General features: G+C 40.5%; 2 protein-coding genes across 2 annotated transcripts; one reads left to right on the top strand and one right to left on the bottom strand.

The window, feature by feature from the left end:
• The first annotated feature begins 193 nt into the window (after positions 1 to 193).
• On the top strand, positions 194 to 8,723 carry zbed4 (zinc finger, BED-type containing 4). Its single transcript, XM_034131333.1, has 3 exons — positions 194 to 275; positions 1,530 to 1,712; positions 3,935 to 8,723. The coding sequence occupies exon 3, from the start codon at positions 4,128 to 4,130 to the stop codon at positions 7,887 to 7,889; it is 3,762 nt and encodes a 1,253-aa protein (XP_033987224.1). The 5' UTR covers positions 194 to 275; positions 1,530 to 1,712; positions 3,935 to 4,127; the 3' UTR covers positions 7,890 to 8,723.
• Positions 8,724 to 9,187: 464 nt separating this feature from the next.
• On the bottom strand, positions 9,188 to 13,526 carry alg12 (ALG12 alpha-1,6-mannosyltransferase). The gene is made up of 9 exons (XM_034131242.1): positions 13,362 to 13,526; positions 12,600 to 12,732; positions 12,338 to 12,511; positions 12,036 to 12,230; positions 11,689 to 11,792; positions 11,357 to 11,580; positions 10,634 to 10,803; positions 9,761 to 9,836; positions 9,188 to 9,669 (listed from the first exon to the last, which is right to left on the bottom strand). Exons 1-9 carry the CDS (start codon positions 13,518 to 13,520, stop codon positions 9,426 to 9,428), a joined length of 1,479 nt encoding a protein of 492 aa, XP_033987133.1. The 5' UTR covers positions 13,521 to 13,526; the 3' UTR covers positions 9,188 to 9,425.
• Between the last annotated feature and the right edge of the window lie 32 nt (positions 13,527 to 13,558).

Here is a 13,558-nt window from a genome sequence, read left to right as displayed (position 1 = left end):
CACAATTAGTAGCTTTGTGGACCATTCATAGGCTAGAGAAACTCGCTAGCCACAGGAGCAAATAGCAGCAACACGGACGGCTCATCCCCCAACACAACAATGCGTTTCACCAGACAACTCCCACCCGCACGCAATACTCTACGTGTGACGCTGGAGGTCATGTTGGTGGTGACTCGTAGATTTCACACAAAAGCCCATCTGTCACACGATCAATGCATTGCCTTTTGTCGATCCTCGCTAGAGCTATACACAGACAAAGCAGAGCATAACACTGTGTGAGTAAAAGCTCTGTGTCTGTGTGTCTGTGTGTCTGTGTGTCTGTGTGTGTGTGTGTGTGTGTGTGTGGCTCTGTAAAATAATATCCAGTTAATATTACTTTCCCACTGGTTTTCCTGTCAGTCATGCAACCAGTTATTGATTCAGCATTTCTCCTCTAGTCTCGCAGAGGACAGTCATGAGGACGCAGGCAGAGAAACACACAGAACATGTATTTGCCCCACCCTGGTGACCGGTTTTCCCACAGCTCTATCCCAGAAAGCCAGTTGGTTTAGTTCAGTTACCGCATTTTAGTCAATGAAATCCCATGTATTTACTGTATACTATAGAGTAGACTGTATGTACTCAAAATGTTCCCATTTTAACTGCGAGCTCATTGTCCCAGAATGACCGTGAATACAACACATGAGAATGTATTCATTGAGCATTAATTATATAGCAGTACTAGTAACATGTATATGTGGTCGATGTTTGTTTGTTTATTTTAAACTCACAATTTTGGTTCTCTATTTTTTTCGAAAAGCAATTAAATTCGACTTCTTTAATTTAGCTACTTCCCCAAGAACTACATGGCTTGGGAAAGAATAACACTGCATTTTTGTCATTATTTGCTATATTAATGTATTATTATTTCAGCACATGTCACTTTAAAATGTTTGAAATGTTAATAAGTTCACCATTTAGAATAATAATACACTTTATTTATATGGCGCCTTTCATGCAAGATGCAGCCCAACGTGCTTTACAGAGCAATAGATACATAAAAATAACAATGAGTAAAAATAAAGAGTAAGGAACTTAATTAAATACAAGTTATTCAAAAAAGTATTCCATGTCTCCTAGATTCAATTAATTAATTAATACTAAAAGCCACTTAGTGTGTCATTTTAATATTTGATAATGTACCTTAATGAGTGGAAAGATAAATTAAGAAAATGTTTTCTATTCTTTTTTTTAATTCAAGAACATATATGAACATCATATATTTTGTATTGAAAAAAGGTCACATCAGGGGTAGACATAACAAGTAACAAAAAATGACGTAAAATAAATAAAGTAAAAAATAAAAATATTGTTTTGTTAAATACTCAAATCGTTTTGATTGCCTTTTTATTCATAATGTTTTTAATGGTGCTACTATATTGTTTTAATTCATGGTAAAACAATCTCTAAATTTGGTTTGGAGTCAGCCCAAGAACATGTTTTATGTGACATATATCTGAAATGTATGACCTCCCCCCCCCTTCACCCAGTGACATCACCAAACATGTTCCTTCCGTCCGACGCTGTGTGGAGCTGCTCCGGCCGAACGTGAACTGCTAGCAAACCAGGAGACAAAAGCAACAAAGTGAACCCCCCCCTCCGGATCAATCAAATGTGTCATATTTAACTGTTTAGGAGCCGAAACCTGGAGATCACACCGATCATACTTCACAGTGAGTATCCTGAGAGCATTGTACATGTGTGAGGGGGGTTTTAAAGCGGGCAGGACGTCGTGGGGAGAGCTGGTCTGATTCGGATCCCGTGCGGTTCGTGTGTTGCTGGGTTCTGCCTCGCCAGGTTAGCTAGTGTGTCCTGTGTGTGGCCTAGCTGGCAGCTAACCAGCTAGCAGACGTGGTGTGGTCCGAACTGTACTAAATGTGTCATTACAACGTTAATAAGATACTTATAGAAGTTGTTTTGTCTTTTTTTGTTTTTGTTTTACAAACCCATGTGACACTAGTGCTCAGCCCGTGTGTTGTTTTTGTGTGTTTATTAGCCTTTAGCTAAGTGGGTTAGCACCAAGATAGCCACCGTGGTGTTTACTGATGATGTAGCTTAAGCTAACTGTGTTTTGTTATAAGGTTATAAAGGTTTATTAGCATGAGGTTCGCACATGTTTCAGGATTTATGTTCGCTGTGGTTCAATGAGAGTTCATGTAAAGCCGGTAGTGGGCTAAATAACCATTTACAACTTGATGTGTAGTGTAAAGATGGAAGCTAGTCAGCGTTGGCTATTTTCTGCTGTCCTCTCGTATCTTCCTGACTAGACGAGCACTCTAGCCAAACCCGGAAAACTGCCTGTCACTAGGAAGTGGCTACTTTTTTTTTTTAAATGCCCTTTTAAGTCAAACCCTATGTAATCAAGGATACAATTGTTTATGCTGGTCCCATTCATGATTTGGGATTATTTGTAATCGTTTATTAGTAACGGTTTGACTGCATTTGTGTAAGACTTATTTACTTTGGCTAACGTTAATACTTACTTACAAATGTACATATAGTGCAAAGTGAGGCACTGGTTGTTCATAACCACATTTGACCTGTGGTGCACCTGATCAAGGTACAGAGAGATGTGTTAACAAAGTACACATCAGATACCAGTTCATTATGTACGCTTAACCAAAACTAATGCAGTCTTGTGCAATTTAAGAACACTTTCAGGAGGAATACATTGTAGACTGTTGGTTTTTTTTAACTGGATTGCCTTTTATTGAGGTGTTTCTTATATAATTGTGTCCACCCCATTTATTAAAAGTGAGTGTAGAATATTTATTTAAAAACATATTTTCTAATACAATTTTAACAAAAGAGTATTCTAACCTTTGTTAAGGCTATGTGTATTCTATAATTTTTAGCTAATACACTGATATACGAGCAATTTAACATTCTTTTGGTATATTTAAATATATGTATTGACATTTGTCATACTCAGGATTATTTTTTAAACATTGTGGTGCTTATAATGCATTTATTGTCTATTAAGATACTAATATTATCTCCGAATTAGAAGACTAGTCTACAAATGTGAGTCACACAGTTCTGTTAACAACCAGATATACTGCATAGCTGTTTTTGCCCATTCATTCCTAAAGATATGCTATCAGATGCTAGAGTGGTTTAAAGTTGAAGATTTATGCATAGATTAGCTATACCATTGACATTTATACATAATCAAATGTGATAAGAAATAAGTTACTGTTGTTGGATAAAAACTGAACACTCTAATTCTACAGTATACATATTGCTAATATTCCTGTGCTGGTTAGCATTATTAATCCACTACATTGCATAATGTTTGCATACAGTTAAAAAAGGATGACAAGAGATTATCACATTTGTGGGGAGAGTAAGCACCGGTTATTATAATTGATTCAGAAGGCTTCCCGAATTGTGCAACAGTTTTGTGGAAGTAGCTTGAAGAGGTGTTCCTCATCTTGATAAGTGTTTTGGATTTGCATATGTTAGCTGTGAGACAAAACCTGAAAAGGCTCATGGAGGTGGGGGACCTGCAAGTTTATTTACATGTGCAGGTCTTTGTGCCCGGTAGCCTCTCAGCAACAACATAACGTCCGGGCAGTGCTTGTCAACTTGCAAATTCAAACATTTCCATGTTTATTTGCACAACGTTGCTCTCAAAGGAAAATCCAAAAGGTCAATAAAAGCTGTGTTTTATGGAACGTGATTTTGGAGCAGGAACTGTTACTGTTATTGCACCACACCATAGCAGCTGAGCCCTGTATGAATGGTCTGTTAAAATGTATTAAGAAATAAGGGGAAAGTAAAATGACATTAACTTTAGCGTTTCGCAGAATATCTTTATTAGCTGTTTTTTGGAGTCGTCTTCTTACTTGAGACTACACTTTGATAATTGTTTTTTATCTTTCCCTCTCTCTAGGTTGTGTGTGGAGAGATGGGACTACTTCAGTCATAAATGGAGAGGGACACGCAGGCACCCTGTGTCCCGGTCAGCAACACGCTCATAACAACACCGGCTTGAGAGCTGTAGTATCGATGACTACACCTGGAAAAAGTGACTACATTTGACAAAGCAGACCTGACTGTTCTACCAAAACCCTTGGGCTGCTGCCATGGATGGGGAGGAAGAGGTGTCTCCCATGAGTGAGGATGTGGTCAGTGAACCCAATGGCACCACGGAAAGTAAAAAGAGAGAGGCCAAAGGGACCTGCCTGAAAATTGAAGGCCAGGATGGCTACGTGTTCAAGTCCTACAGCATCAAGCCTCATGAGGCTGCTGATGCAAAGTCACCTGCAAGCTCTTTAACACTGGATAAAGACCCTCCACAATCTCCCCCTTTATCTCCTCAGGATGACAAACTGTTGGAGTCAGACAAAGCAAGTGAGACTGATCCAGCTTCTCCCACTCTTTCAAATAAATGCCTAAACACTGAATCTGAGGGGAATACGGAGAAGGAAAATGGGGATGAAGCAAGTCAACATATCAAAGAGGAGATTGTGGACACAAATGGAATGGAGGATGAAACCCAAGATGACGAAAGGCTAGGATTCGGTAGCTCTGTTGGCCCTTTTGTAACTAGAGATGGTGATGATTACAGTAATTTACTAAATGGATACACAAGCACCCTTTATGATGTTGCCATGGACGCTGTCACTCAGAGCCTTCTGTCATCTATGAGGAGTAATAACAACCCTAGGAAGAAATCCCCTGCATGGAATCATTTTTGCATATCACCACGAGACAGTACCAAAGCAATCTGTTTATACTGCATGAAAGAGTTCAGTCGGGGCAAGAACGAGAAAGACCTCAGCACGAGTTGTTTAATGAGGCACGTGCGAAGGGCTCACCCCACTGTGCTTTTACAAGACGGAGCAGACGCATCCTCAAATAATCTCACCAGCTCCTTCTCCTCATCTTTGATACCTCCATCCCCAAACTCACCAAAAAACGGAGACTTGACAAATTCTTCTGCCTCAAAGAACACTTCACCGTCCACCTCCTCAGCTGATAACTCAGACCTGTCATCCAAAGAAGTGTTACCCAAAGTCGAACCAAAACTAGAACCGCTTGCCAACACTGATACAATTTTTAGCTCGCTCTCATCCTCACATTCCAATGAAAACAACCTTGAAAATATGTCCGACAGTGGGCCTGATCGCCTCCCCGGGACCCCAAAAAGCTCAAGTTCCCGCCGGAGATCAGCTGTATGGAAACACTTCTACCTGTCGCCTGCTGACAGTTCCAAAGCTGTATGCATCCATTGCATGAATGAATTCAGTAGGGGGAAAAATGGGAAGGATCTAGGGACAAGCTGTCTTATCCGTCACATGTGGAGGGCCCACAAAGAGGTTGTCATTGAGGAAAATGGACAGGGCAATCACATTCCCCCACCCTATTCAAACCCACCCTCACTACTGTCCCGCACACAACTACAGGATCCTCTAGACATAAAAAAAGAATCACCCCTTCTTCCATCCTCGCCAGAAACCATATCAGATGAATTACCCCAAAGCATGGATGAAAGCATGGACATAAAAGAGGAATCAGATGAGGTGATGAATCTTTCAGGGCAGGAATCCTCTGTCAATCTCTTCTTCAAAAATCAGGAGGAGGACCCACCCCTAACTTCCTCACCATGCGACCTCTCTGAGGGCCCGAGTCTCAATCAGGATCATTCAGTTTTCCAGCAAAACAAAAAGATCATGAAACGGGTGAAATCAGAAGTGTGGCACCATTTTATAGTGTCACAAATTGACCAGTTGAAAGCACTGTGCCGTTACTGTCCATGCGTCATCAGCCGGGGGAAACGGGGCGACTTTGGTACAAGTTGTCTGATGAGGCATCTAATGAGACGCCACCCAGACGTTCTCAAAAACCAAAAAAGCACAGATGAGAAGGATTCCTCTCCTCACCCCTACACTAATCTCACCACGACAGATGCAGTTTCAACCAAAGAAACTGAGAGCCCCGCCTGTGAGAAGAAACCACAAACACTGCCCGGTTTCAGTAAAAAGACGTCAAAACTGTGGAACCATTTCTCCATTTCACCTACTGACCCCACAAAGGTGATTTGTTTGCACTGTGGCCGCACAATTAGCAGAGGCAAAAAGACTACTAACCTCGGCACAAGCTGCCTCTTCAGGCACATGCAAAGGTTTCATGGACATATTCTTGAAAGTAAAAATGCTATCTCAGGTGAAGTGCCGTCTGCTGAAATTAATGTCAAACAAGAGCTCATGGACACTTCTGTTTATGAAACGGAACAGAACCTTGAAAGGTTTGATGAACACCACCCGGTTGCCAAAAAAATCACCAAACTTATCGCAGAAATGCTCGCACTGGATCTTCAGCCATCAGCTATGGTGGAGAATGCTGGACTAAACCGACTACTAGAGTACCTCCAGCCTCAGTATTCTCTACCAACTTCTTCTTACTTTACCAGCACTGCCATACCAGATATGTACGAAAGGGTGAAGGAAGTTGTGCTGACCCACCTGAAAGAGGCCGAAGGTGGTGTTGTCCACTTCACAACTAGTATTTGGGTCAGCAGTCAGACACGGGAATACCTGACCCTTACTGCCCACTGGGCGACTTACGAGTCAAGCGTCAGACCGCAGGGTCAGGACTTTCACTGCTCCGCTCTCCTAAGTGTCTCCCAAATAGACTGTGATCAAGATATGCATGACATCCCAAAGCAGCTGGAGTATCTGTGGGATTCTTGGGTCACCTCATCAGGGCTGAAAAAGGGGTTCACTGTAACGGATAACAACACCATCAGAAACACCTTGGAGGACCATGGACATGTCGCCATGCAGTGTTTCGGACACACTATTGACCTCATTGTTAGCGAAGCCATAAAAAGCCAGAGAATGGTTCAGAACCTTCTGAGTATCGCACGGAAGATCTGTGAACGGGTGCACCGCTCAGCAAAGGCCAAGGAGAAGCTGGCCGAGCTGCAGAGGGTCCACGAGCTGCCAGAGAACCAACTAATTCAGGACGTTCCTTCCAAATGGAGGACTTCCTTCTTCATGTTGGAGCGGCTTGTAGAACAGAAGAAAGCCATCGACGAGATGTCGATTGAATGCAATTTCAGGGAAATGATCAGCTGCGATCAGTGGGAGGTGATGCTGTCGGTCTGCAATGCACTGAAACCTTTCGAGGTCGCCTGCAGGGAGATGAGCAACCGCACTGCCACTCTGGGACAAGTGATACCACTCATCCACATCCTCAACAGAAAGATAGACCTGCTGTTTGACGAAACGGTGGGCATAGACAACATGCTAATGTCTCTAAAGGAAGCCATGGTGAGCAAAATGTCCACAACACTGCACGACCCACGATACACCTGGGCGACCATGCTGGACCCAAGATACAAGACTTCGTTGTTCACAGAGGAAGAAGCAGAGCAATGTAAACAAGATCTGATCGGTGAGATGGAGTCATCCTCTTCTACCTCAGTCGGGGTAAAGCCTCTGCTGCCAAACGGCTGCAACGAGGCCCCCGCTTCAGCCAACGCCCCCCACCAAAACAAGGACAACCTCTGGTCTCTAATGGCGGACATCCGACAAAAGATCAAACACGAGGAGAAGCCAAAGTCCTCTGAGCTGGCAGTGCTGGAGTACCTCGAGGAAGACATACTCGATCAAAGCTGTGACCCCCTCGACTATTGGAACCTGAAAAAGTTCCTGTGGCCCGATCTTGCCAAAGTAGCCGCCCGTTACGTGGGCTGCCCCCCAAGCATCGTCCCGTCGGAGACACTGTTCAGCACCGCTAGTGTCAACTGTGCCCTAAATCAGCCCAGACCTTTACTGGAAAACATGGAAGGGTTGCTGTTCCTCAAAGTCAACCTCCCTTTGATTTATTTTCAGTACTGATTATTGTCGAGCATTAACTTGAAAACCCTTTATCGAGGACCAAGTTGCATAGCTGTGAAAGGGTTTATTTTTCCTGTTGGGCTTAATGTAAAATATCGATTTATACACTGATTGATTCTCACTGCAATGGCCAGATTTTGAGGTTTTATTTTATTCTGTGTACTACTGTTAAAACACTTTTGTGATGAAAAGTCTCAGTGAAAAGTGTATCAGGGAGGGAGGGTTTTTCTAGCTGTAGGGGTTGGTGATGATGTGTGTGCTTGTAAATCAATGTTTTTTGCGTTTTCTGTGTCTACTCTCTCCTTGTGCCTTATCCAAAAACTACTTCAGGTCAAAATGCTGTAAATATTTTTGTTAAATTACTCTGATCACGTCAGGATGCTTTTTTTGATTACTGTGTATTAAAAGATAGATGCGGAGTTGTTTTCTGATTGAAAACATGGCCCAAAAATAAATGCTGTGACTGAAAGATGTTTAAGTTAATGTTATTTAATTTTCATTGTGAATTTGTGGCTCATGGTACTGTCATTTAGAAATAGTTTTTTTTTTTTTTTACTTGCTGAAATGTTTTTTTTTTTTTTACAAGATCATGTATAATATTGCTGTATTTTCAGAATAACACGTTTGTTTGAAATACACGATGGGTCTCTTAAGCACAATTTAAGTTTATGTCCAGGGGATTAAATTATGGGTTTATTATTAAGTAAGACAATGTACTGTACATTTTTATATTAAATGACTTCTGAACCTAATTTGATAAATGTTTTAGCATTGAGACTGGAACCATGTACATTTTGTGGTCATTTTTAAATAAAGGTTTTCCTTATGCAAAATTGCAGGTGTATTTCTTTGGTAAGCAATAAGATGTAGTTAAAGGTAGGGTAGGTAAGTTTGAGAAACCGGCTCGAGATACACTTTTTGTTATATTCCATGGAATGCTCTTAACATCCCGATAGCAATAAATATCTTAAGTGCTTTGACAAAAAATCCATAAAAAAATGTTCATCTGTGGAAGCCGTAATACTGTAAAAAGTACGACCAATCATTTTAGCCGGCCCGGCTAAAATAACTGGATGACCTACCTGCCTGTCAGCCTTCCATCTGTGCACAAACTCATCTCGTGCCCTCATTGGTCATGTGCGCGTTCGTGTGTGTTGGAGGAGGGGCTCTATAAGGAAGTGGCAGATTTTCTCCGGTTGTGTATTTTCAAATTCTAGCGATCTCGAGCCGGTTTCTCAAACTTACCTACCCCACCTTTAAATGTACAAATCATTCATAATTAATGTGCAATTTAGGAATTCACTCAGTTTCAGCTTTATTTATCTATAAAATCTATCAATATACAAATACACATTTTTCTTGAATAATTTGTTTGCTATTCATGAGAAATTGAATGCATTATACATCAGCAAAACAAGAGATAACTATTTAAACATGATGTAAGACAGTGTAGTGCAACATGTCTCTAAATATAACCTTTGAGAACACTTGTTTTGGTCCTCTTTAGTCCTATTTTTTGGTCATTTAGTTACCAAGTCATCCTTTTAGTCGTCCGGTTGCAGTGTTTCTCTCCATGAGCACAGCTTTTCTCTCTAACCGCACGGTGACAGGTGGGAAGTGAAACATGTTGAAGGCAATGTTGCTGTAACCTTCAATGAAGGTCAGAGGCTGGTGAGTGTCCTGGAGTTGCTGTATTTTGGTGACATTAGCCTCCATCAGCAGGTGTGTGTACATTTTGATGTCAGGATGTGTGAGGCTCAGGTCCTCACGTTTGTCATATCTGTTCAAAAAGAAACAGAAGTGAGTGCATTACAGAAGTGATATTGGGTACATTAGACTTGACCAATGTGGGTTGAAAGTGAAACTCTCACCTCCAGTTTCTGTTCTGCTCTAAGAAGCGAGAGACTCCGGTTTCAGCAGCATAGGTGTCGATATGAACAAAGACATCTGAGGGGGACATTGTTTACATCAATAAAAGGTTTAATGAAAGGTTTTAATGATTGAGTATAATTGGATTACAGGAAAGAAACATTTTTGTTTACTTAATGAAATTGTAGCAACACTAGATTGTAAAAGTACAAGTCCTGCATACAAAATTATTGGTATCAAAATAAAGTTAAAGTACCAAAAATAAAAGTATTTGTTATGAGTTATGGCCCATTTCAGAATAATGTACAATATATAATATTAAATTACTGGATTATATCTATTGATGCATTAATGTGTTCATCACGGCTGGTAAATGTAGAGCTAATTTACATTTCTTTGTATGCTGCTGGATATCTAGCACTGATTATAATTCAATGTTTATTTAATAGTTATTTCATATTTTGAATTCCCTTTTAATTTAAATCTGTAAAGTGACTGAAACTCTCAATTAAATATAGTGCAGTAAAAAGTAGAATATTGGCTTCCAAAATTAGTGGAGTATATATGCTATATAAAGTAACTAAATATACTCAGGTATTTCTTCAGGTTATGTTCTTTATTACATTCCACCACTGGTTTAATGTGAACACTATTTCAATCATTTTAGGTTAGATACTCGAATAACATACCAACAATTGGAAGGAAATCCAATAATTTCCAGAAAACGTGCATACTGCATACACATATGGTCTAATTATTCTATGATGGTGACATTTTAAAAACATTGAGTCAGTAGCCCTTCTTGAAGGTGGAGCTAATTAATAGTGTTATAGAAACACGCCCTAGAGTTCAAATGTGCTGGAAGTGATTCTAACCTGCGGCGCCTGGCATCAACCGGTGCAGTTCCTGCAGCGCTCGGCCCCCTGGGTAGTTGTGGTGGGAGACGTAGAGGCTTAAGCCGGAGTACGCTGCGTTGGTCAATAGCTGGCCGACGACCACCGCAGAGCCCACTTTATACATCCAGGACTTCTGGTAGTTACACAAACTGAAGTACAAAATGAAACAAAGAGGTGAGTGATCTATCGGGGAGAAAGAATCAACTTCATGTAGGTCAACTACCACTCAAAACCCACTTGCTTTTATATGATCTTATTTATGTTTTTATGGCTTTACATTTTGTTGTTTTTTATATTAGGGCACTCACATAAAGGTGTAATATAAATACATGTTATTATTTTACCACATATATATTATTATACTATTCACAGGGTATAGCAGAAAGAAATTACATTGCATACAGCTCACAAATGTAATTAAAAAAAAGTAGAATCAACAACTAATTAATGTTAACATACTGTACACAAATCATTAGTTTAGTGCATTTTTTTTAAATACTAAAAATACCAAGAATAAATAGGTCCTAACCTGAAAAAATTACCTAAAATAAATTTAAATGCGACATATAACAACAACAAAAATCACACATAGGTTAAAGCATATGTGAGTATGTGGATTGTGTTGGAATCCATCAGACGCCGCTATTGGTTGATTAATTTCCTGCCCTGCTTTATGGAAGAATGTAATATGTTTGGATTTACATGAAGGAGCAGCCTCGGGCAGCCACTAGGCTGAGCACGGGGAAAGTGTATATGATGAAGCGCAGCTCCTTGTGGGGCAGCAGCGAGTAGAGGAGGATGAAGCCGACGGTGGGGAGCAGCAGGAACCTCATCCGCCTGTCGAGGAGGCCGAGGGGGACGAAGAGCAGCGTGCAGCCCAGAGCGCGGGGCACAGCGGAGTAAAAGTACCACAGAAAGGGAGAGGTTTACTGGGGAGAGGAGTCAAGGAGGTTACTCTTTTCAGTGGCAGTGAATTAAGAAAAAGGTCATGAACACACATAAGTGGGAGTGTACTCGAGTTCATCAAAGGATATTCCCCAGTCGGAACTCTTGTTGAGAATAGCGTTGTACCACAAAACCTGACCTTCAGGCCACAACAACTTCCTCCAAAAGAAAGAGTCAATAGCCACCGTCAGAGCTGAAAAAAATTGAATTGTAATGTTAGTTTTGACCTCTAGCGATTGCATTTGTAAATCATTTGAAAATCATGCAAGAAGTTTTATTTCATGGAGATTATTTTGCTGAACAATATGTGTAAATATTATACATTTTTGTTTGCCACAGAGCTTATTTTCTGCAATAATCAAAAATCCAATATAAAAATCTTTTAGTTTTCCCTACAAAGATATGTCCTCCCTGCAGCGGTCTCTGCTGTTCTCACCCAGTGACAGGACCCCAGCAGGAACAGCGTAGTACAGCAGCTGCAGCAGACCCAGCTTCCTGCTCAACAGTGATATCAGTAACATGAGACCCAGGAAGATGCAGAGCTCTGACCGGAACACGATGATGACCAAAGCTGAGAGGCTGATGAACCGGCTGTATTTCTGAGCCATCCAAGATGTGAACGCTACCAGAACTGAGGACAGAAGAAATGCACTGTCATCATGTCGATTCACTCACTTATTTAGGGAAATCAATCCAAAAAAACGTATGATTATGAAGATGTATACCCATGCATCTTACCTATTGGCAGTGCAAATACATTAGGCAGAGTCCTGGTGCTGTAGAACATTAGGTGAAACTGAGAAGCACACGTCAGACAGAAGAGCCCCGCAACTGTGGAGCCAAACTGCCTCCTCACCTCCCTCTGCATGTTCCACAGAGCACCGACCACACACACTCCCAGGGAAGCTCGGACTGCACAGAACATAAAGAGAGAATGCATTTGTTTAAAATCAAATAAGTGGATGGGAAGGAACCAATCAGGGAATAATTAAGGGTTTACCCATCAGCTGTGTGTAGAATTTGGGTGCATCCAGCAGAGAGGAGAGGAACACAGCAGGGGAACAGAGCACGGAGAGAAACAGGGGGCCAAGGAATGTCCGAGGAACCACGCCGGGAAACTCAAGATGGTCATACTGAAACACAGCACAGGCTCTGCTCTCAACAATACTTATACAGTCAGAACTTTAACAAAAAATCTCACATAGATTTTCTATCTATTTTTTAGCTACTCCAGATGTTAAAATGTCTTTTTTTTGGTAACACAATTTTATCTTCTGATTAAGAGCATCATGATTGAAAGCTCAACAACAGCTAATACATTTATCTTAAGTAGATAATTATGATAAATACCTTTTTTTTAAGAGAACAATTATGCTATTTGTATCAACACACATGTTTGTTTGCAATATGAAATGGAGCTTATTTTTTTGTTTATATTGGCATGGCTATTTTAAAGTAGTACAATGCCATTTTAGTTGTATTAGTAATAGTTATTTATATCATGGCTTTGTATTGCATTAAATGTGAATTTATCAAAAATCTATTAATTGTATACTTTTGGGGGTATTTTATGGAATGTATCTAACATTCATACTTTATGTAAAAATGTGAACCTCTAAAACACATACTAAACTGTTTTGTCGGTGTGTTTTGTGTTACGTATTCACAACGTTTGACACTATAATAACAATGATTTCATTCGATGCTTTGCAGGGTTAGCTTGTTAGCACACCTAATACCAGCATTTATAACAGCTGCTTACCTTCTCAAAGTTAAGTCTGTGATACAGAATGTCGTGCGCCGCTTGTAAATTAAAGCTCTCCTCAACTTTAGTGAACGGACAAAGGAATAAATGCAAAAGAGTGACAGTTATTAATAAAAACAGCAGAGGTAGCCCTAAAACATTCCTTTTTTCAGCCATGACAGCTGAACAGCTTTTCATCACTTCCGGTCAACACA

Source organism: Trematomus bernacchii, unplaced genomic scaffold, assembly GCF_902827165.1.
Source record: "Trematomus bernacchii unplaced genomic scaffold, fTreBer1.1, whole genome shotgun sequence".
Taxonomy (NCBI): domain Eukaryota; kingdom Metazoa; phylum Chordata; class Actinopteri; order Perciformes; family Nototheniidae; genus Trematomus; species Trematomus bernacchii.
Note: the sequence above shows the minus strand (reverse complement) of the source record. Positions and strands in the feature narration are given on the sequence as shown.

Excerpts from the sequence above, each read along its gene's own strand:
- alg12 (XM_034131242.1), bottom strand. The coding sequence starts at position 13,520 with ATGGCTGAAAAAAGGAATGTTTTAGGGCTACCTCTGCTGTTTTTATTA. Across the intron at positions 12,231-12,337 it reads TGTATTTGCACTGCCAATAG|TTCTGGTAGCGTTCACATCT; the intron begins GTAAGATGCATG and ends TTCTGTCCTCAG. Across the intron at positions 9,837-10,633 it reads GTTGATGCCAGGCGCCGCAG|ATGTCTTTGTTCATATCGAC; the intron begins GTTAGAATCACT and ends TGTCCCCCTCAG.
- zbed4 (XM_034131333.1), top strand. The coding sequence starts at position 4,128 with ATGGATGGGGAGGAAGAGGTGTCTCCCATGAGTGAGGATGTGGTCAGT.